Below are 24750 nucleotides of genomic sequence, written 5' to 3' on the forward strand. Positions count from 1 at the left end.
TGAGTATGTTGAAGGGACAGTGAGCCCAGCAGTAACAAGAGTACTATCTACAGGTTTTTATTTTTAATATTTGCCATTCTAACCAGCAAAAAGTTGTGTTTCTTTCTGATTACTAGTTAGATTAAACTAATATTCTATGCATTTATTGATTATCTCCATATCTGTTTGGAAATGTATATGTTGAAGTTGGAAGCTATTGACATTTGAATAATAACTAAAACAAATATTACTTGACCATAAAAAATATGCACAGTTGTTTGATATAAAATATTCATGTCTGGGCCGGGCGGTGGTGGCGCACGCCTTTAATCCCAGCACTTGGGAGGCAGAGGCAGGCGGATCTCTGAGTTCGAGAGTTCGAGGCTAGCCTGGTCTACAGAGTGAGTTCCAGGACAGCCAGGGCTCCACAGAGAAACCCTGTCTCGAAAAAAACAAAAAAAAAAAAAAAAAAAAAAAAAAAAAATTCATGTCTGTTATTTACATATTTCCTTTTTTTAATTTTAGTTTTTTTGAGACGGGGTTTCTCTGTGTAGCCTTGCTGTCCTGAAACTCACTATGTAGACAAGGCTGTCCTCGAACTTACAGAGATCCACCTGCCTCTGCCTCCTGAAAGCTAAGATCAAAGGTGCATGCCACCATCAAATTCCAAAATCATCTTGCCTGTGAAAGTTAGAGTTTACTTTTAGGTACAGATCATCTCATTTGAATTGTTTTCCAAGTTATATCAGAAATATTAAATATTGGTAGAGTTTATAATATTCTTATTTATGATTTGATTGTTAAAAAATAAGGTTATTTTTATTTAGCATACATTTAGTGACTATTCACAGATTGTAGTACAGCATTGGAATACTCAGATATCATTTCATATATATTTATGTTACATCATGTTTTATACCTTAAACCCATTAAACTTGTTTAAATTACTTAAGATAATTTATAGATTTATAGCGAAATACCTAGGGAGAAGATATTTCTTATCTAATGAGGCAAAAAGTATAACATGAATTATGAGTTCTTTTTTTTTTTCTCTTGCTCAAGAAATTTTTTTTGTTGTTGTTCAGAGTCAGGATCTCATTGTGTAGCTTAGACTGTCCAGGAATTCACCATGTATTCAAGGTTGGCGTTGATCTTGGGTTCCTCCAGGTCAGCCTCTCAAATGCTGGGATCACAGACATGTGTCACTATGCCCGCTTAGTTCCTCTTTTATTTTAATTAATCTATTTTAAGATTTACTTTTATTTGTTGTGTGTGTGTGTGCGCACGTGTACACACATGTGACTATACATGTGTGTGTGTGTGCACATGTCTGTGGAGACTAGGTCGATGGATTATAGGAGGTCGGAAGCTCCACCATCTTGAATGCAGGGAAACAAATCCGATCTCTGCAAGAGCATCAATCACCTTTGATCACTCTCTCCAACCCTATAATTCCTTATTTGTTCATTTGAAACAGAATCTCACTATCCCTGGCTAGCCTGGAACTTGATAGATTATTTCTTGGCTGGTGAAATGAGCCAGTTCAAAACCAGATTAGATTATATTAAAGGCAGGTTTATTGAGAAGCTGCTTTTGGGTGATTTCACTGCCCCCAAGGAGTGAGGCCAGAGGAGTTGCCAAGGGGAGAGAGGGGTGGGGGGAGGAGAAAAGAGAGAAAGGGCCTAAGGGCCTGAGGACAGAGACAGAGAGACCTAATTGTCTGGATGGGGGAAGGGCAGCCCAGCCCCTGGGCTGGGAAATTCAAGGTTGGGGGCAGGGTATGACAGGTAGGTACTGAGGGATGCTGGGAGAACCTGCTTTGGTATGTAAAATATGCGCCTCAGTCTCTTGCTCCCGGGTCCTAACCCAAACCGAACTCACTGTGTAGGCAAGAGCGGCCTTAAATTTACAGCAATTTGCCTTCCAAGCACTGGGAGTAAGGGTTAGTACTACTTTATCCTGATCCTTAATTCTTTTTTAAATAGAAGGAAAAAATTTGTTGTTGTTTGATTGGTTTGGTTTGGTTTTTTTGAAACAGGGTCTTTCTACAGAGCTCTGGCTGGCCTGGAACTCATGATACCAGGCTGGCCTCAAACTCATAAAGTTCTACCTGCCTCTGCCTCCTGAGTGCGCCGCTGGGCCCTGCAGAGCCCATATGCCTGCAGAGACCAGAAGCACTGGATTTCCTCAAGCTTGAGTTACAGAGGGTTATAAGCTGCTTGACGTGGGTGCTGCATAATATATTTTCTTAACCACTGAGCCATCTTTCCAGCCTGGGAAAGAATATTTTTAAGTGCCTTTCCTAACCAACTTTTTGTTTTTAAGTAATGTACTTTGAGTCTTAACTACAAAGTATAAAAGCAGAATTTAATATGTACTTTAATTTATTAAACGGGTCTTGGCAATATTTTTAGGAACTTAAGCTTAAAATACCTTTCTAAGATAAAACTTAGGCTGTCATAGTGAGGCGCAGCTGATCTTTATCTAATTTTTAACTGTACAGTTAAGGTATGGGTATATACGTTTGTGGATTTGTTTGGTGCTTATGCTGCAGAAACTAGCATGAAGAGCAGGTGTTAAAACCTAACAGTAACCCAGTAACTGAGATCTCTAATGTGAACATGTGGTTTTTGTTGAGGTTTTTTTTTTAACTGTTATTTTTATAAAAAAAGAAAAATGTAAAATGACTCTTCTGAAGTTATATGTATTAAATGGTCCCATATTAATCATGGGTTGAATATATTTAAAAGATTTCTGACATTTTTGCATTCTTTTCTCTTTGTAGCAGAAACACTTGCTTACAATGTCAGGTGGGCTTCTTAATAATGACAGCACACAGCTCAACAGATGTTCAGTTGCCTGCTTAACATTGTATTTGTGAGTAATCCAGGAGAGCCATGATATGGCTGTTGGTTGCAGGTTTTTTTAAGGCTAACTAAACTTAAATCTCAGTGCAAAGTATCCCACCATTACATAGAATTAAGAAACTAGTTTCTAGATATCTGTGTCAATTTCTGTCATAAAATTTTTATTTTAGGTGTCATTTATCTATTATATCAGAATTACTTAGCTGTGTTAAATGTATATACAAATATTTTGGTAAAAAGAAACTTCACTTAGTAAAGGATTTTAACCACTGACTAATGAAACCATTAGCCCTTAAACTATTAAATTATATCAGACCAAATATGTACTTATGGAGGCTATATAATGTAAAACATTACATAATTTTTTAAAAATAGTCCATTGTGTGTTTAGAGAGATGGCTCAGCAGTTAAGAGAACTAGCTGCTCTTCTAGAACTCTTGGGTTTGATTTCCAGGACCCACATAGCGGCTTACAACTGTATGTAACAAGTCCAAAGGATCTGATGCTGTCTTCTTGCCTCTGTGGGCACCAGGCACACAGGGTTCATACATAGATATACATGCAGGCAAAATACTCATACACATAAAATAATAATAAAAACTTATTAATGCCAAGTCTACAAAGTTTCAGAACTTTGTGTTCTTTCAAATTCTTTCAAGTTACTGAAGAACTGATTTGGAGCATTGTGATGTTCGTTGTTGTATTATATACTTGTAGTTTGTCATGTTCCTATGGCTGCTTTCTCATTGTGACCTCACAGCAGATCTTCCCAGTCCATCCTTCCTTATGGTCTCTCTACCTTCTCCTCTCCCTCTCCTCTTTCCCCTCTCCCTCTCTGTCTTCCTTTATCCCTCCTTCCCGCCCCCGCCCCCCTCCCTTTCTTCTCCCTCTCTTGTCTCTTTGGAACCCCCTGACTGGGATTGGAAGTCCCACCCTATTCTCTTTTGCCCAGCTAATTGGCTGACCAGCTTTTTATTAACCAATCAGAAGTGATGGAAAACAATTTTTACATAACATTGAGACCGGAGATGCTTGACCTGGCATCCAGATGTAAGGGCATAGAATCAGCATCTGAATATGCAGTGCACAAAACCATCCCCCAACATGATGGTATGTATTAGAATAGTTTGTTTGAAAGGAAGGGCAGTACTGGCAATTGAACCAGGAGACTTGGACCTGCAAGTCAAAGCCTGCTGAGCTATACACCAGCACAGATTACTATTAAATTAAATCTACTCAGTACATAGACTTATGCACACATACAACATATCATAAAAGTAAGAATTTATTAACTACCATGAATGTAGTGATTATTTAATAATGTAGACATGAGTTGGGCAGTGGTAGTACATGCTTTTAATCCCAGCACTGGGGAGGCAGAGACAGGTGAATCTCTGAGTTTGAGGTCAGCCTGGTCTACAGAAGAATTCCAGGATAGCCAGGGCTGCAGAGAACCTTGTCTCAAAAAAACCAATAATGACAATAATAATAATGGGCTGGAAAGATGGCTTAGTGGTTGCTCTGCCAGAAGACTCAGGTTTAATTTTTAGCACCCACATGGTCTGTAACTACATTTCCTGAGGATCTGATGTTCTCACACAGACATACATGTAGACAAAACACCAATGTACATAAATTAAAAAGTTTTAAAAAACAATGTAGATGTGTAATAACAAGGTAAGGATCAATAATTTGAGACCATATGAGTTTTATTACAGTAAGACTTTTAAATATATCTTTGAAAAGAAATTTTGAGGTATCAAATTACAAATTTGAAATGTTGAAAGTTTACAGAATATTCCAAGTTTGTAATGTTATAAGATTATAACTCTTTAGTGAATAAACCATAACGTATAGTAATAATGAGCCCATGTATTATAACTTGCTTTGAGCTAAGTTGTTTTTGTACATTTGTTTGTTCTTTTGTTTTGTTTTTCCTTCTACACAAGGTTTCTTTGTGTAGCCCTGGCTGTCCTGTAGACCAGGACTCAGATATTGAGCTAAATAAAAAAAATATATTTTGTGTGTATATGATGTGTTGCTTGTACTATCTTCATGCCAGAATGTACTCGTGGAGGTCAGAGGACAACTTGGTGGAATTTATTCTCCATTTTTACCTTTCTGTGGGTTTGATCTTCAGACTGGTTCAGCAAGTACTTTATCTACAGAGCCATCTTAACGGGCTGTGTGCCATGTTTTCAAAATGGGGGTTCCCCTAGGCTCTGAAGCAGAGTTTTAAAATTTTGATGAAAATCAAGAGTAGTCATGCATTCCTATAATTTCAGCGTTCTTGAGATAGAGGAAGGAGGGTCAGAAGATTAATCCTCAGCTATACAGTTTGAGGCCAGCCCAGGGTGTATGAGGCCCTGTCTCCAAAACAAAAACCAAATATTTCTCTTGATACTGGCATTTTTTTATCTATGATATCAAGTAGCCCTGTAGATATTATATTAAGTGAAATAAACCATCTGAAGGGAGATTATCAACTTACTCACTGTAGAGATTGCTGAGACATAGTACTAACTAATAAGGAATGCTGACACGGGTTGAGGAGTGTGTGCCATGTACTGTGGCTGTGTACTTTGCATCCCATCTCCTTGGGTGTTTCTAACAACCAGAATTGGTAAGGACTGGCAGCACATTCTAATTTGCCAATTTGTAACTTTAATGGCTTGATCGAGACACACTGTAGTGGGCCCAGATAAATGGACTTGAGGCTGCTGTCCTTGTACTTAGGGCATTTGTGGTGCTTGTGTGGTAGTTCTTAAAAACATTGTGGAAATGATTTTAAGAACATTAGAAGTTAAGGACAGCAATGAGGATATAATTTTGTACTCTTATTTTATAGTGCTAGAGAGCAAATCATGGCATTATACATGCTAGGCAAGTGTTCTGCTGCTGAGCCAAGCTCCCAGCCCTAGGGATGGAAGTGTGATTTATCTGTTGGCAGCTGCATATTACTTGCCTTCAAAATATTTTAAAAATTTGTGGATTTACTCATAAGTAGCATTCCATTAATTTTTAATCTAAAATTCTTAGTTTTCCTATTTCAAGCAACATTTTCATTTTAGTAGCATATTCCATGAATGATATAATTTATTTCATAAGAGTATATATAATACTTGATACAGACTTCTGGTAGAAAATATAAAATATTTTATTAAATAGTTCTATAATACCTCAGATCCAAGTATTAATTTTTTTTTATTCAGGTTGGTTTGACATCCACAAATGCAGAACTGAGGGGCTTTGTAGATCAGAATTTCAGTCCGACAAAAGGTAAGGATTATTGAATAAAAATTTTCTGGATTTAATGTTTTTGTAGTTCTCCTATAACATATGCAACTATAAGAATTTCATTGTGTATAATAGTTACATGATGTTAGGATGTTGTCACATACCAAGTCATATGAATGTCAATTGTCTGTAAGAGGTGGAAGGTCTTTGTGTACAATTTTTCTGTCTCCTTCTTTAGAAGTCTCAAAGCTCCTTAACCAGTGATCTTATTCCTGTTGACACTGTTTTAAATCTTTTTCGGTGTGGTATCACATGGCTATAGTTCTAATGCTCATGGAGCTGAGCCAGGAGGATTGCTATGAGTTTGAGACCACTGTGGGCCTTATATTGAGTTTCAGGCTAGTTTGAGCTGATAGTGAGTCTTTGTCTCAGAAACAAAACAAAACTGAGTGGAAAGTAAAAGGCTCAGTGGGCCCCAGCTTTCTCACTGTATGTAATTATTGGCTGATTGAGGAAGGAGAGGAAGGAAAAACAAGAACTGTTAGGACTGTTAAAGGTCATAGGTATGGTAACTAGGAGGTATAGCCACCCTAAGCCATAGGTGGAAGGAAATCAGTATTGTTGTTGGTTGGTTTTTTGAGATAGGGTGTGTGTGTGTGTGTGTGTGTGTGTGTGTGTGTGTGTGTGTGTGTATGTGTGTATGTGTGTGTGTGTGTAGCCCTGGCCATCCTGGAACTCACCCTGTAGACCATCCTGGCCCAGAATTCACAAGAGATCCGCCTGTGTCTGCTTCCCAAGTGCTGGGATTAAAGATGTGTGCTATCACCACCCAGCTAGGAGACACACTCTTAGAGCAGACTTTCTGGTCCTCTTACTCTTAGGTTTCTGTCTCCTCTTCCATGATGTCCTGAGCCTTGCGTGTAGGAGTTGTGTTAGATATGATCTACTGATGCTGAGCGGCCCACAGTTATTTTTTTGCTCCTTAACCTCGTGCATGTGCCTGTGCCTGTGTGTGCGTGTGTAATAGTCTCTGCTGCAAAGAGAAGCTTCTTTGAGAGATGAGAGGTACTCTTATCTGTGGGTATAATGATACAAGTATTTTGAATGTAGTTAGGAATTATGATGGCTTAGTAAACTGGTGGTTGTAGTTTTCAACTAAAGTCCCTGATTTTATTTGCTTTGGGTAGTGATCAGGCCTGAAGTCAAGCACATTTACCTGCTAAGCCATTTTACCAGCCCCCAACAACTCAAATCTTAATTTCACCTTTTGCTGAGTTTTTTTTTTTTTTTCCTTTGAGATAGGATCTTGTTAGATAGTCCAGCATAGCCTGAAATTTGCTACATCACTGTTAGTCAGGATTCTCTAACTTCTAAGTTTCTCTATCCCAATTACAATTCTGAACTGGATAAATAACCACACGATGAGTTCAGGACAGCTGGACTTACTGTGATTTGGACTTTAGCCACGATGTTTCTTGGGATCTCCCAGTATCAGTGTCAATTCAGAACCAGTATCCAATAGACCCCAGAAAGTTTGACTGTTTTCTTTCTCCCAGTTACATAGTTACCCTTGTTAACGGCCAAGGTCCCTCTGGGGAAGGACTGGAGAAGGCTAACACTAAAACTTCTAGGTATTTTATTGTCCTTTCTCAGGAGAACCTGGCTGTCCCTTCATTCAGTTGGCTCAATCTAGAAATGGGTTCACAAGCCAAGATTACCTTTTTCCATGATCTAATGTAGCCTTTCTTTCATTTGTCTGAGAATTTTTCTGCTTATATAGGTTAAAAAAAAATTCAGTAGGCTTTTTATCTATTTTGTGACTGAAAATACTGTGATGGATTACCAGTATCAGAGGTCTATATGAGTCATGCTACCATAAAATTCTCTTTGCCTGTGCTGACCAGTACAGGTCAGGCCATTATGGACATGGCTTTGTCTGACCTACCCATTAGAATAATCACCTTGCTTTTGGTGATTCAGTGCTTCCACCTGGCCCCTACTACCTCCAGCCCAATTAAATCCATTGCATTGAATTCATCTAACCAAGCAAAAGTTTGGAGCAAGGAAAGGGGCAACAACAAAGCTCTTCAAGTGTGTTGGTGCCCTCTCACCTTTTGCACATTCTGGGCCTTCCCATTGTTGAAGATTCGGTTTTATATGGAGTACCCTCTCTAGCATTGCAATTTCCACAGCTTTAAAAATCTCTTCATCAACTTATTAAGTCAAAGGATATTAGGCATCTTCAACTTCTTTTCAGTAGGCCATCTTTTGACAAACGCTTCAGCCAACCACTATACAAATTTTTGATCCCTTTTTTTAAGCTGGCCAAACTTCCATATTAAACCTAGGATCTCCACTGAGAGGGCCCATACCAATAAACTCAGCTTGATCCAGTTTATGTTTCTTCTACCATTATCCCAAACACTTAAAGTCCATTCCCTCATATATTCCACAGACTTGTGCTTAAATGAATTAGCAAACTCATTAAGCTCTATAGTACTGTAACATACCTCCTCATGGACGGCACTTTATACTTTCCCTCTAGGAGTTTGCTTAGCCTAAATCTAGTGTATAGGTCTAGAGGCAACAGTTGGTAGGCCCTGCAAAGTGTGTCTTTTCTGGCATTTCTTCAGAGAAAGTCACTGCTGGTTTAGCAGACAGTGTAGGATTAATTACTTCAGTTAAAGGTGAAAGGGGCAGTATTTCAGGGGATGAGGTGTGAGCATACTATCTTTTGCTGAAGGCAGAGAGACTACTTCCTCATATGAGATAAACCCTTGAGCATCTGAGGGTTTAAGGTTCTCGGCTCCAATAGCGTCCTCCCACACATTCACATCCCGAGTTACAGGACCAATTAATGCTCTTACTTTAACTACTATCACCTCTGAAGCTGGGACTTGAAATTTTGCCATAATTCAACCAACCTTATAATGAGGGCTTTGGTTTGTTTTTCCACAACTTGAGCTCTGTGGCTGCTGGAGAGAAGACTCCCTTCCAAGGCACACTTAGAAACCTTTAGACTGTTTATATCCATCTGAAGCTGGTCAGTTTTAGTACTAAGTTCATCGTGGTCCGTCACCATATTCTGAGAATCTAGAAGTTGGTTAATTTTATCACAGAGCTCGCTCTTTTCTTTTATCAGTTTATCCAGACATGCTAGGAGCAACCAGGCAGCAGCAGCAGCTTTTTTCTTATTTTCTACAGCTTGTCAAAAGTTTTATATACATAGTTACCAAATCTGTTGCCTCTCACAGTTGGTGAATCAGGATAATCAAATGCATCTGTCTCACTAAGTTTGTAAAACTTTTAGTGCTTGCTGAACATGCAGGAAAGGCCTGAGTAACTGGAGAGGCATCAGTAACTGTAGTTGTTGGCAATTTGGAAAGCCTATTCCAGATACTTAAAATATTCATTCTTCTGTTATTCTAGAACTATTACTGGTACTAAAATCTGTATACTCTAGAATAATAGAATGAATTTCTCTTTAGAAAGGGGATTTATTAGAATAACTTACAGGCTATGATCCTGTAAGTCCAACAATGGCTGCCTATGAATAGGAGTTCCAACAGTCCAATACTTGTTCAGTCCACAAGGCTAGATGTCTTAGTTGGTCTTCAGTATACTTTGGAATCCCAAAGAAGTCGGCCCTAGAGCTAGTGAAGGAATGGATATTCTAGTGAGGACAAGAGCAAGCAGGCAAAGAGCTGAGGCTTCCTTCTTCCGTGACCTTTAAATAGGCTTCCAGTAGAAGGTGTGACTCAGATTAGAAATCAAGCCCTTTAATTTTAGAGCAGTTTTAGTTTATAGGAGATTATCAAAATAGTATGAGGGACTGGCAGGATGGTTCAAGAGTGTGTGCAAGCTTGATGGCCTGAGTTTAGTCCTCAGAGCACCAGTAAAGGTGGAGGGAGAACTGACTGCACAGGTATCCTTTTATTCTTTCACCCCCACACACTCACTATGGCATGCACATGCCCTTACCCATACATCATACACACGCACACACACATATAAAACCTTTGTTTTTTAAGTAGGTTAAGAGCACTCCCTTCAGTTCCCACCACATGGCAGCTCATAATCATCCATAACTCCAGTTCCAGAGGAGCCAATGCCTTCTTCTGACTTCTATGGGTACCAGGCACCACACACATGCAGGCGAAATACACATATCCATAAATTCTTTTTTAAAAAATTTTAAAATTCTTTAAATAAAATAAAAGAAATAGTGTCTTAGGGCTACTATTGCTGTGATGAAACACTATGACCAAAGCAACTTGGATAGGAAAGGGTTTATTTGCCTTACATGTCCATATCACCCAGTGTTCATTATTGAAGGAATGTAGGACAGGAATTCAAATGGGGTGGGAACCTGGGGGCAGGAGCTGATGCAGAGGCCATGGAGAGGTGCTGCTTGCTGGCTGGCTCAGCCTGCTTTCTTATAGAATCCAGGGCTACCAGCCCAGTATGGCATGACCAACAGTGGGCTGGGCACTGCCACAACAGTGACTAATTAAGAAAGTCCTAAGCTGGGCAGTGGTGGCGCACGCCTTTAATCCGAGCACTTGGGAGGCAGAGGCAGGTGGATTTCTGAGTTCGAGGCCAGCCTGGTCTACAGAGTGAGTTCCAGGACAGCCAGGGTTACACAGAGAAACCCTGTCTCGAAAAACAAAGTCCTGGAGGCTTGCCTACAGCTTGATCTAATGGAAACATTTTTTAAATTGATGTTCTCTTCTCTCATATGAGTTTAACTTGTGTCAAGTTGATAGAAATATAAAACTATCTGGCACAATTTACCATTTGTCAACTTGACACACAAAAACATCACCATTAAGTCATAAACTTTTTCTCATTCATCCCCAAGATCTCTCATTAAAAACATAAATAACTTTAAAAGTTATTTACACTTTTATAATGTAAAAGTCTTTACAACTTCAATTCAATACAAATTCAAATAGATTAAAAGTCTGGTCCAAACCATCACTATGTAGCATGGGCAGGTGGAAGCACCCTAGAGGCCCAGAGGTGAACAAGTGTGTGGTGGTAAGACGGGAGAGAAAGAGAAGTGGAATCATTTGTGCAATATGAAGAGAGATGGAATTAGAGACATGAGGGTGGTGAGGAACAACATGATGTGAGTAGTCTGCGTGCCACTTGAGGCCGTGGTGATGTCTTGACCTGTACTGCCTTGGAGGGCCATGTCTGGGTCTGTGGCCCTGCAGCAGTGTGGGGCTGTGTTGATGTCTGTGGTCCATGTTACCATCAAAGGTTATGAGGACATTCCTGGTCTGGGCTGCTGCCTATGACTATGTTGATGTCTTAGGACTGTGCAGAAATAGCCACATCCCTCGCCTGGGCAAAGCAGGATAGCTGGCTCTGGTGACCAGGGCACAGGAGAGCTGGCAGGCTGACCAACTCAACTACTACCCAGGCCTAGGGCTTTGAGTTGGTCTACCTCAAAATATACCCCATTGGTGAACTGCTGGTAGTCAGTGTTCCTGTAGAACCAAAGCTTCAGGATCTCCATGACACAGGGTGACAACAGGATATCTGAGAGGAGCCTGGAGTTGATAGTGTAGCAGAAGACAGGGGCCTCTAACCAGATTAATGACTCATTGCAACAGACATTTGCAAGTAAAACTGTTTGGGCAAAAGGGTATACTGTGTGACACCACAGTTTCCATCCTAGAGATTTTTCTTTTTCTTTTGAGGGGAGGGTGCAAGGATGGGGGTGGATGTGGAAGGCTGCGGTGTGGGATTGGGGTGCATGATGTGAAATTCACAAAAAATAGTAAATAGCTTTTTTAAAAAAGTTCAGTCCCTTTAAAATATTCAGTCTGTATGAAAGTCCAAAATCTTTTTTTTTTTTTTTTGAGACTGTGTAGCCAAAATCTCTCAACTGTGGCCTCCTCTACAAATCAAAATTAAGTTAAATACTTTCTTACTTCAAGAGGGAAGAACAGGGCACCATCACAATCAGATCAACAGAAAACCAAACTCTCAATAGTATATATAACACCATGTTCAGTGTCTGGGATTCATGCATGATCTTGTGGGATCCTCCAAAGGGCTTGGTGTCACTTCTTCAGCTTCACCCTCTGCAGCACACAGAGCTTGTTTTTTAAGCTCAGGCTGGCTCCACTCCACTGCTGCTGCTGTTTTTGGTGGTCCTCCCATGGTACTGGCATCTTCAAAATGCTGGGATCTTTTGCTGCAGCTGTTCTGCACTTTTCACCAATAGCTCTCTTTGTGGTGTTTGGCTTACATTTGTATATCACAGTTCTTCATTGAAGGAAATCAGGACAGGAACTCAAACAGAGCAGGAATGAGGCAGGAGCTGATGCAGAGGCCATGGAGGAATACTGCTTATTGGCTTGCTCCTTATGGCTGGCTCAGCCTGCTTTCTTACAGCACCCAGGACCACCAGCCCAGGGATGGAATCACTCACAATGGTCTGGGTCTTCCATATTTAATGACTAATTAAGAAAAATGTCCTAGAGGCTTGCCTTCACCATGGTCTTAAGGAGACATTTTTCTAATTGAGGTTCCCTTCTCTCTGATGACTTTAACTTGTGTTAGAGTAACACAAGTTACTAGTAGTTGTGTTAAAATAAAACTGTCTAATACAGATAGTATAAAGCGCACATATGTCTGTCCACATACGTATTTTGAGATGAGGTCTTGCTGTGTAGCTCAGGCTGACTTTTCAGCTCATGGCTCTCCCGCTTCTACCTCAAGTGCCCTCCACCATACTGGTCTTCATCACTTGCTTGCAAGTTAAGAAGTTAGAGACTTTTATCTTATTCATTATTACATTCATCATTGTTCTAGAGGACAAATATTTCAAAAGTCTATCTTATAGAATCTTTCTCAAAGTAGGAACATTTTAAGAATTTATGTTGTCTACCTGTAGGTACTTTGACCACTGGTCAAACTTCTATGTACTTTTAAAGTCTGGCTCAGCCTGTCCTTGTCTCTGCATTGTGTGTGCTACCTTTGGACCCTGTGCACACTTGTTACTGTCTTCTCACATGATTGTTGTTCTCAGTACAGTCTGTTGCTAGACTGAGAGATCCTCGAGGTTGGGTTGGGGTCCGGCTCCTGTTGTCACTTTCAGAGTTTCATTAGTGTCTACAGTTAGTAGATACTGAGCTGTAAAAGCTTGTTTACTGTAACCTACTCATAGTTTTTAACTATGAGTTAAAAATCATTTAACTTTTAAGAAGTGAGAAATGAAGTGTCTTAAACACTTACTTTTGAAATGAAATGTTAATGTACTTATTGAAGAGTATGTCTGACCTCTTTGTTTTGAGACAAGCGTTTCAAGACTTGGAAGCTTAATAGTTCTACAGTTGGGGCAAGACTGAGGCTAATTACATGCTCCCCGTGGTGAGTGGACAGCATCTGCAGCACAGATACACTGGGGGAGAATTCACCATCTTTGGTGAGATGGAATAACAAGATATGAGATTTCCTCACAATTTAAAGCTTAACAGATACCTACTTCTGGATTTGAGATACTTTTGTACCACAGTTGACTTCTTGGGTGTAGTTAATTGAAAGCAGGAAGTGAACTTATAGCCTGCCACCTTGTGAAAGCCATTATTATTACTTGTTCTAGTAGCTCTTCTGAAGGTTCCTTAGATTTTTTTTTTAACCTATATTGCCATGCCATCCAAGATTAAAGACAGTCTTATTTCTACATTTCCATTGTTTTCTTTTCTAATTTCACTGGTTAGGTCTATGAAAAAAGGTTAAGTAACAAGAAATCCTTCCCTTCTTCCCTTTATCAGGAGGATGAAAATTTTGTGCTTTATTGTTTAGATAGGATGTTAGTCATAGATTTTTTTTCACTGTTGCCCTATTATCAAGGATATTTCCTCTGTGCATATGTGTGTGTATGTGTGTGTGTGTGTGTGTGTGTGTGTGACAGAGACAGAGAGATACAGAGATACAGAGATACAGAGGAAGAAGGGAGGGGAGGGGAGGGGAGGGGGGGGGGGGGGGAGGGGAGAGGAGAGGAGAGGAGAGGGTCTCACAGCCTGGACTGGCTTTGAGTTTTCTGTGTACCCAACACTATCCTTGAGTCACACTGATTCTCCTGCCTCCACGTCCCACATTCTGGGATTGCAATCATGTTATACCCAGATCCATATTCTTTTCTTCGTTTATTGACAAATCCAAGCAAGCCCTGAGGTATTTAGTACTAAAGTTTCTGCTTTATTTTGCACTACTTTGAGGGATAGGGAAATGGCATATGGTACTATTTCTGTAAAAGTTCCTTGGCCGACTTCTGAAAGTAAGGTCATGTGAGGGTGAGTTTGGCTTCTTTCTTACTGAGCAAGGCTTGATGGAGATTGTATTTTAGTGAGCCATAGTGAATGAATCTGGCTTAGTATTTGAGTCTGTATTTGGTTTCAGGATATTTTAAAATATCTCAATGATCTGAAAATAGACTCTTGCAAACTATTCTACCAGTAGTTTTATTTATGGACCTATTCACTCTAGTCTTTTCCTGAAGGATGTGATCTACCAAATAATTTCCCCTTGCTTGTATTTTCTGTTTACCTTAAAGATAAAGTATATTGAAATTACAATGATAGGTCTGTCATGTTACATAACTAAATAATAGAATAAGTGAGAATTGATGTTTGGAAATGAAAATCTAGAGCCAGATATTGGAGCAGCTGCTAGTAATTTTTTGACTAGAGAGTCCTAGTTAGGAGGATCAGGTGTCCAAAGGCAACTTGGGTTACAGAGTTAGACCTCCATCTCAGAAATCAAAACAAACACATAGAAGCAAAAAAATAAGAGAAAGAAAAGAAAGTACAAGTAGATTCCAATTTAAAACAAAAGATTACAAAAAAAAAAAAAAAGAAAACCCAAGGGAAAGAGACTGGTCACCTCTGTTCTCTGTTAACCGCTTTCATGGCTTATATTGGGGTGGGTAGAATTATGTAATGATCTCATTTTCAGCCACATATTCTAGAGATATAAATACTAGAGTCCTTTTATTTGTTTGCTTTTAGATTTATTTATGCTAAGTGTCTTGCCTGCATGTATGTATGTGTACCATATGTTTGCATGGTACCCAACAAGGTCAGAAGGTGTCTGATGTCCTGGAACTGGACCTTGTGAATGTGGGAATTGAACCTGGCTTCTCCACAAGAGAGCCACCAGCCTCTGCCTCCGAGTACTGGAATTAAAGGTTCATGCCTGTCTTTTGTCTTTCCCTTTTTCTTTTCTTTCAAGTGTACTTATAGTATACTCTGGACTCAAACTTTGTAACTAGGATGGCCTTGAACTCCTGATCCAGCGCTGGGATTAAAGGGAGGTGCTACTATTGCTGAGCTCCAGAATTTTTTGTGCTAGTAGCTTTCAATTTGACTGTGTGCCAAATGTGCTTATCCACTCATGAGTTGTTGAACACTGGTTGTGTTTCCAACAGTGTGGCTGTTATGAATGAGAATGCTGTGAGCTTCAAATAAACATTTATGTGTTAACACACATTTTAATTTTCCAAAGGTAAATAAAATACCTACAAGTAGAATTGCTGGGTTATATGGTAAGTATGTGTTTAACTTTTTAAGAAATCACAAAGCGTGTTTCCCAAAGTATTTAAGTTGATATTCCAACTAGCAATATTTTTCATGCCCTTTTCAATACTTTAAATGGTCAGGGGTTGATTTTGTTTGCTTTCTTTATTCTGTTAAAGTGAATTTGCTATCTCAAGATTTACCTAGCTATTTATTTACTTTTTGTTTGTTTGTTTGTTTGTTTGTTTGAGGACCAGTGCTAGAGAGATGGTTTTAGCAGTTCAGAACATGGGCTGCTCTTGCAGAGGATATGGCTGAATTCAAGTACCTACATAGCCCCTTACAACCAGCTGTACCTCTAGTTCTGGGGGACCTGGCACTTTCTTCTTAGTCTCCACAGGCATTAGGCACACACATGGTGCACAGACACACACAAGTAAAATACTCTTACTTATAAACAAATTTCAAAAGTATTTTTTTTTTCATGGGATGTGCATACAGGTTATGCACACTACAGGTATGTAGAAAACAGGGCAACTTTCAGGAGTTAGTTTTCTCCTTGTGGGTTTCAGGAATTCAACTCAGGCCATCTGTCATTGGCTTACTTGAGTCTTTCCCTACACCATCCCTTTCTCTTTGAAATAGGGCCTCATAGATCCTAGACTAGTCTTGAACTTACTATGTAGCTGAGGATGACCATGAACTTTTATTTCTTCTGCTTCCACTTCTAGAGTGATGGAAATACAGGCAGGAGACACTGCCTACAGTTTATGGTGATGAAAAGCAAAGCTTTGTGCATGTTACTAAGGCATTCTTACTAACATGCTGAACTACATACATCCTCAACCTCCTTGCTTAACTTTGTATTGGATTGTTTATCTTACTGTTTAATTCTGGATGTGAGTCCTTTATCATAGGAATATAACAAATATTTTTTCCTATTTTACCAGTTTTGTTTCTGAACTTCGTTCTTGAAGAACAGTTATTTTTACATATTAATGTAAAATTTACCAACTAAAAGTATGCTTTAAAGTTAAGCATGTGTCACATGCTTGTAATTAGAGGCAGAAGTAAGAAGACCTAGAGTTTAAGACCAGCCTAGGCTACATAGTAAATTTTAGAATAATTTGGGATACATAACCAAATTGTGTCTTGAAATAAAAGAAAATATGGGCTTATTTTACTAAAACTTATCCCTACCTTTTTATTTAGAAGTTTTATAATTATAACTCTTAAATTTAAATCTAGTAAAATTTTAACATCTTTTATATGGAATGAGATGAGGGGTAAAGTTGCTATTTTTCCCTGTAAATATCTAATGATTTCAGTATTATAAAATGAAAATACTACATTTTATCATATGACATTGCTGGGGGCAGTGAGGTGGGGAAGGTGGAAAGGAAAAAGGAAGAAACAACAAGCCTACCTAGAGTAGTGACTTCTGCCTGTAATTCTAGAGCTTGGGAGGATAAGACAAGAGGATAACAGAGTGACACCCTGTCTTAAAAAATAAACAGACATCAGAGCATGGCAACAGAGGCAGGTGGATCTCTGTGAGTTCAAGGCAAGCCTGGTCTACATAGCAAGTTGCAGAACAGGACTATGCAGAAAGACCCTGTTTCAAACAAACAAAAAGATCAGGCTCCAGAAGAAATTTTCATGAACCAAACTAAAGAATCCAAGACAGAATATCAAGGACAAGGTGTATGTGCAAATTTCCATTGAACTACTTGCAGCTAGTTGCTCCTTGTGTTGCAAAGTCTTTTCTATAGCTCTTTTCTTTCTCCACCTTGTCTCTCTAATTACCTTAGTGGCCATAGTTCTCTATACACATAGTGTATTTCCAGCTAGTTGGAAGTAGTGGAGAAGACAATCAGTAGGAACACTGTGTATTTTTTCAGGTCTGTCTTAGTTCATTTCATGTGGCTGTAACAAGATACCTAAGTACTTAATAAAATTAAGAGGTGTATTTAGGTCACAGTTTTGGAGGCCACAATTGCAAAATCAACTCTGGCCTTTTGGTAAGTCCTTCCAGCTGCAATTATAGTATACCAGGTGGTGAAAGGACATGGGTTGGGGGGAGAGGCAGAGAAGAGGGGGGAGGAGATGATTACGAACATGAACTCAGGGCAAGATAAGGAAAGGAGTTGGGGAGATCAAGTGTCATCTTCTTATAATAGTCTGTTCACACAGGAATTAAGACCTAACCATTCTTTGAGGCAAGCATTGATGAGATTGGAGTCTACAAATCATCTCTGAAAGTTTTTGTCCCTTAAATATTGTTACTTCTTCACAACGCTATACTGGTAACCATCCTTTGGCACATCATCATTTTGGGGACACAATCATATCTAAACTAAGGCAAAGTAATATAAACTCAGAAAGCTTTTTGCTGTAGTGTTAAAACAAATGGGTTTTGTTTATTCTTCAAAGGTTCATCTTTTAGGGGCCTGTGAGATGCCCCAAAGGGTAAAAATGCTTACTGCAAGGGCCTAATAACAGACTTTAGACCTGAAATCCATAGCGGAAGGAGAAAACTGACTTCTCACATGTTGTGAAGCGTATGAGAGAGAGCATGCGCATACACACACACACCCCAAAATTTAAAACAAAAGTCTTTGGCATGAGTTCATTAAGAAAAAGTTAGGAAGGGGGCCCTGGTGAGATTGCTTATCTGTTTTTCCTGTTTTCAAACCAGGGTTGACTAATAACTCTAACTCTAGTGTCAGAGGATCTGATGTCTTCTTCTGCTTTCTGTGGGTACTGTATATACATGGTGCACAGATATATATTCACGCAAAACAAACATGCACATAAAATAAAATAAATCTTTAAAAAAAAAAAAAGGTTCATGTGTTGAAACCTTAATCTTAAGTAGGACAATAGCAGACCTTTAAAGCTTCGAACCTAATGAAGGTCCTAGATCATTTGAAGTACTTCCCTCAGAAGGCAATATACTCTCCTGAAGTCTGTTCTTACGAGAGTTAACCTTGTCTATCTCTGGCTTCATTGCTTCCTATGTGACCCTTTGCTCTTATATATATGTTTCTGCCATTCCCAGGGTTAGGGGGGTATAGGCTTGACAACTCAGCCTAAAGAGTTCTTTTCTGAGACCTCCACTCAGTTGAAATGGGCATTCTTGACTGTGTATCACAGAAAAATTTCTGAGTTGGGATGAAGCAGAGTTGGAGTCTAAGAAGAGATTTTAACATCACATGTGCATGCGCACACACACACTCATACACACACATATATGCACACTCAAACAGGAGTAAAAGGTGCTTAGGGGAAGCTTAAGACACATGCAGGTGTGAGTGTGGGCTTTTCAAGGGCTCATTTTCCCTAAATGTCTGTACAGTAGTCATCTATACCATTTTTGTAGCTTGGAACGTTTTGAAACATTGAAATGTTGCTGAGGAACTTAAATGAGTTGATAAGAGTGATTCCTGAGGTGCACTGGATAGATTACAGTTGATAAAGTATGACATGGGTCAGATTATTTTGCAAGAAGTTAAGATGATTTAGTGTAGCAGGCGTGTCCTGCAGACAACTGAGGATCACTGTGAATCTGGCTCAACGTAAGGAAAACATACCTAAAACATGATGAGATTTTCATTTGTTTTATTTTGGTTTTGAGTCCTAGCATATCCCAAGCTCACCTGGAACTCATTGAGTACCTGCAGATGACCTTAAACTTCCAATTCTCATGCTTCTACCTCCAGTTCTAGGATTATGTGCATGCACCACCATACCATGTTTAATGTTATGAGGATTTGTTGTTGGGTTTTGTAATTCACTTGTGAGTTTCTTGAGCATGAACTTTGAAGATAACATCACAATGTTGAAGTTAAATGGTTAGACATGCTTGTGAGTATAAATGAAAGTTGATAATTTTGTTTGTGAGTTCCCAGAATTTCTGATTAAGAAAGGGATAAGGTCATATACTTAGGCCTTAAGTGTGGTCCAAAAATGATTTTTAACTATTCTTATTTGAAAATATTCATATATTAAAGGAATATTGTCTTTATGTGGGCTATCTTTATAGGAAATGTCAATTGTGTTGGTATTATTTCTTTTTAATTATTTTAACTGAACTTTGTGCGTGTGTGTAGTGTGTATACTTACCTGTAGATTTACATATTGAATCTAGAGGGTAACATCAGGTATTTTCCTTTATTATTTTTTAGTTCATTTTTTTGAGACAGAGTTTCTCGCTGAAACTAGAGCTTGCTGCTTTGTCTAGACTGACTGGCCAGAGACCTCCTGGGATCCTCACCTCCCACCCGAGTGCTGAGGTGACAGACATGCTGCCATATCCGGCTTTTATGTGGATGCTGGGGATACAAACTCAAGTCCTCCGGCTTACACAACAAGTATTTTACTCACTCGCTCCCTAGCTCATGTGTTGGTATTCTACCCTGTCATCTGGTGAAGCTCCTTCCCCTTGTATCCCTCTAACCTTCCTGTCTCTCTATCCTGCCCCACCACTTCTCTGTGAGGGTTCCACCAAGACCTGATATGCCACATGCTTGGCACCCCTAGAACTTCTGAGTCAAATAAACCTCATTGCGCCCTTTATAAAACTTGTTTGCTTCATATATTTCATCATAGTAATGAAAATGAACTAAAACAAAAGGAATTTTTTTCAAAATTTATATATGTATATACATATATGTTTTTTTGAGACAGATTTTTTTTTTTTTTTATGCTGCTCTCTGGCTGTTGTGGAATACATTATATAGACCAGTCTGGCCCTGAACTCACAGAGATTTGCCTACCTCTGTTTACCAAATTCTGGAGTCAATATTCTGTTGTTATTGTTTCTTTAATTTTTAAAAATAGGTATTTTTATTTGGGTGTATATCTATGTATGTGAGTGTGAACATGCTTTCACAACATGGTATGTATGACGAAGTCGATAGACAACTGTGTCAGCTCTCTTATTCTATAGTGTGTGTTTCTGGTCATCATGTTGCCTAGGCTGGCCCTCTGACTCCCAGGCTCCTGTAGTTTTCTTGCCTGGACATCCTGAGTAATCAGAACTACAGGTTTATACTGCTGTGCCTTCCTAAGGGAACAGTTGCCTTGCACTAATTACTAGTTTGAACAAAATTGGTTAGGCTCTTGTTTTGACTAGGGATAGATAATACTAAGTACAAAGTGCTGAGGATTGCCAGTTATATATGCATCTAAAAAGATGGTAGGATTGGTTGATCTTGCTTAGTTTCTTAAAACAAAAGTTTATGCTCTGAATAGAGATTTATATTGAAAAGCTTGTGGCCAAATGAACATACACTAATGTTCTCTTATATCCCACCTTGTTGTGTGTGCATGCACATATATGTGCCTGTGTATGCTTGTAGGTGTTTTGCACTTGGAAGGCTGAGGCAGAATTGTACATTCAAGGCTGTCCTGCATAGGTTCAAGGCCACCCGAGGCTAGGTAGAGAGATACTCTAATAAAAAGAGAATAGTTGAATTAGAAAACAGAGTCAAATCTTTTATCTCAGAGTAAGCTGATGACAAATCATTTATCTTCTATATTTAAAAGACTTGTTTCACATAGCTACTGATTTTAGGGTCCAGTTATAGACTTAATAGAAGATGTTCCACTAATCTCTCTCGTCTACCTAGCTACTACATGTTATTGGTTGTATACTTCTGGTCACAGTACCTAATCACTTTGACAACATTTCCTTAGCTAGGGAAGAACATCTAACCCAAGTACAGCTAGTGAATACCTTTCCTGATATTTGAAATCTAAGATGTGGAATAAAGTAGTAGGATCTATCATGTATAAAATCAGTAGCATATCACTAGCCACATTTCCATGTAGAGAGTGCTGGTCTTTGTAGTAAGAGAGATTGAGGCCGATGGATGTGAAAGGAATCAGGAGAGAGGCTGATGGAGTCATAGCAGCCTTGGAGTTCCTGAGACTCAGTTATATCCTTGACCTTGCTAACTGATTTTCTAACCCTTCTTTGGGTTATATGACCCAGTTGAGCTAAATTTTAATACTCCCTATCAAGTCAGACCAGCTTGAGTTTAGTTTCTGTAAATTTGAGTTTGGTTGTAGTATTCTGCCTCTAACTACAGTCCTTTCTCCGTTGAACTCTATTCTTTTTCTAGGGTATTTTCACAGATTTTCTTATTTTCACAAATTTATCTCTTCCTAACTTGTGGATGCTTTAGTATAATTTTTCTGTACTTAGAGTGTTTTTTGCTGCTGCCACTTCTTCTTCTTCCTCTTCCTCTTCTTCCTCCTCCTCATCGTCCTCCTCCTCTTCCCCTTCCTTCTTTTTCTTCCTTGTTCTTCTTTTTCCCCCCTCCTCCTCTTCCTCCTCTTCTTCCTCCTTCTTTCTCTTCTTCTTTCTCCTCCTCTTCCTCTTCTTCCTCTTCTTTCCTCCTCCTCCTCCTTCGGATCAATTTCCCATGTTCGTTGCACAGACCTTCATCCTATGAAGTGTTGAATCTCTTGGACCCCCACCAAGTCAGATGCAACTAAAGCATGCATAGGAATTTTGTAGAGGATACAATTATAGAGTATATGGGGTTGGGGAAATCTCAATGATTAAAAGTTCTGACTGCTCTTCCAGAGGACCTGGGGTTCAGTTCCCAGCACCCACATGGCATGTGTTACTCCAGAACATAGGATATCTTATTTTAGCCTCTGCACTAAACATGCACACAGCACACAAATATACATACAGGTAAAACATAACATAAATAAGTAAAATATTAGAATAAAAAGGTAGATTGGGGCCAGGTTAAGGAAAATTTGGACAACTAACTTTAAATAGTTTACTGTTTATAGTAAAAGTGTTTGACAGAACTTTCTGCAGTGAGGGAAATGTTCTATATATCTGTACTATCCATTAATATACTGTTAGCTACATTTTGAACACTGTCTTAGTTAGGATTTCCATTGCTGGGAAGAGATACTGTGACCAAGGCAACTCTTATAAAGGCAAATATTTAATTAGGACTGGCTTACAGTTCAGTCCCTTATCATCATGGTGGAAAGCATGGCAGTGTGTAGGCAGACATGATGCTAGAGGAGCCAAGAGTTCTAAATTTTGGTCAGAATGCAGCCAGGAGAAGGCTCTTTCCACACTGGGTAGAGCTTGAGCATAGAGACCTCAAAGCCCACCCCTACAGCCACAGGCACACTTCCTCTAATAAGGCTACACCTCCTAATAGTGCCACTTTCCATGGCCAAGCGTATTCTAACTGCCACAAACACCTGACATAAAAAGTGAAGTTTAAAAAATGTATTGGTATTTATGTATATGTGTGTAAGGCTAAGAGCATATATTTACACCATGTGAATACAAGGGCCCACAGAGGTCAGAAGAGTCATTGGATCCCCTGGAACTGAAGTTACAGATAGCTGTGTTCTACCATGTAGTGGCTGGGAAACAAACCCAAGTTCTCTGCAAGAGCTGTCAGTGCTTTTAAATCACTAAGCCATCTCTTCAGGCTCAGAGAAAGTGAATTTTAAATTTAAATTTTAACCTATTCAAGTATTCAGGTTGATTTGGAACTTACTTTATAGCCAAAGCAGTCATTGGACTCATGGCAGTCTGCCTACCTCAGCTTCCTGAGTGCTAGGATTACATCTGTGAACTACTACATTCATATATAAGGACAGAACCACTTTCTTCTTTATGTTGTTTTGTTTTGAGACAGGACTTTTTGCAGCCCAGTTTGGCCTCAAATGTGATATACCTAGGATGATCTTGAACTCCCAGTCGTCTTGCCTCACCTCCCCAGTGATGAGATTACAGCTGTGTACTACCGTGTAGAGAATCTACTTTCTTTGCAGAATATTGATGCTTTTAACAAGGTTAAAAGAATAGAAAAATGAGCTGATTTGAGATGGACAACAAGAAGTGAAATACTGAGAGTTGAATGGAAATTTTGAGATATACAGTTCTGAAAAATAAACAGCTGTGAATTAAAGTTTAGAGAAGAAAGAAAAAGCCTGGGATGACCATTAAGGATTTTAGTAGTCATCTATCTGGAAGTGATAAATGTCCTACAGAAGAGGAGTACACATTTTTAAGAAAACAGCATTGTGTCATCACTTTGTTACTGTAACACATATGTGAAGGAAGTCAAAGAGAAGAAAAGTTTGTTTTGGCTCATCATTTTGAAGGTTTTAGTTTATAACTGATAAACCTAGATTGCTTTGGACCAGTAGTGGTACATAACAGCAGAAGCTCATTCACTTCACAGTTGGGAATCCAACCTTCATGGTTTGACATTTCCAAAACTCATTTAAAGGTGTGTCTTGTTAGGCCCTTATCTAAAACCTTCTGCTACCTCCCAACAGCATTACTGACTGATCAAGACTATTGCTGTGGTGGTGGTGGTGGTGGTGGTTGCTCTGCCCCACAGTTACCTGACTCGCTATAAAAGGGGCTGCTTGCCCCCTCCTCTCTCTTGCTCTTGCCTTCTTGCTCTAGCTCTGTCCTCTTGCTCCTTCCCTGCTCTTTCCCCATTCCCCCTCGCCCCTTCTCTACACGCTCATGGCTGGCCTCTACTTCTCTACTCCTATTCTCTGCTCTCTCCCTGCCTTTCTCTGTCTCTACTACCCACTTAACTCCCCTCCCCATGCCCTGAATAAACTATTCTATACCATACCATCATGTAGCTGGTCCCTCAGAGGGAAAGGATGCTTCAGCAAGGGCCCGCCAAGGCAACCCCTGCCCCCATACCTGAGTATACATCCACCAAACATATACCCTCTCTCTTTACCCTTTTATAAACACATCAATAATAATAACAATTATGATTATAGACAGGATCTCTTTATGTAGCCTTGGCTCTTGTGGAACTCACTATGTAGACCAGACTGGCCTCAGACTCACAGAGCTCCACCTACTTCTGCCTCCCAAGTAGGTATGTGCTACTATGCCCAGCTAGAACCAAAGCTTTTAACTTTGTGCCTTTGAGGAAATATGTAGATCTAGACTCTAGCAAACATCAAGGATAGAACCTTGGAAGATGCTCTTACAAGTAATAGGACATGGAGCAAACGAAGGTAAATAAATCTGTTTACTATGTGACATTGAAGTCAGTATTAGCTGGGTAGTGGTGATGCATGCCTTTATCCTAGCACTTGGAAGGAAG

General features: G+C 39.3%; 1 protein-coding gene across 3 annotated transcripts in view; it reads left to right on the plus strand.

The window, feature by feature from the left end:
- Tfdp2 (transcription factor Dp-2) overlaps positions 1-24750 on the plus strand; it is a 121656-nt gene that overhangs the window by 31798 nt on the left and 65108 nt on the right. For all 3 annotated transcript variants that reach the window (XM_028758959.1, XM_028758960.1, XM_028758961.1), the window contains one exon: positions 6059-6125. In XM_028758959.1, coding sequence (XP_028614792.1) covers positions 6059-6125 — 67 coding nt within the window. The remainder of the gene's footprint in view (positions 1-6058; positions 6126-24750) is intronic.

Source organism: Grammomys surdaster, unplaced genomic scaffold (assembly GCF_004785775.1).
Source record: "Grammomys surdaster isolate TR1022 unplaced genomic scaffold, NIH_TR_1.0 126248, whole genome shotgun sequence".
Taxonomy (NCBI): domain Eukaryota; kingdom Metazoa; phylum Chordata; class Mammalia; order Rodentia; family Muridae; genus Grammomys; species Grammomys surdaster.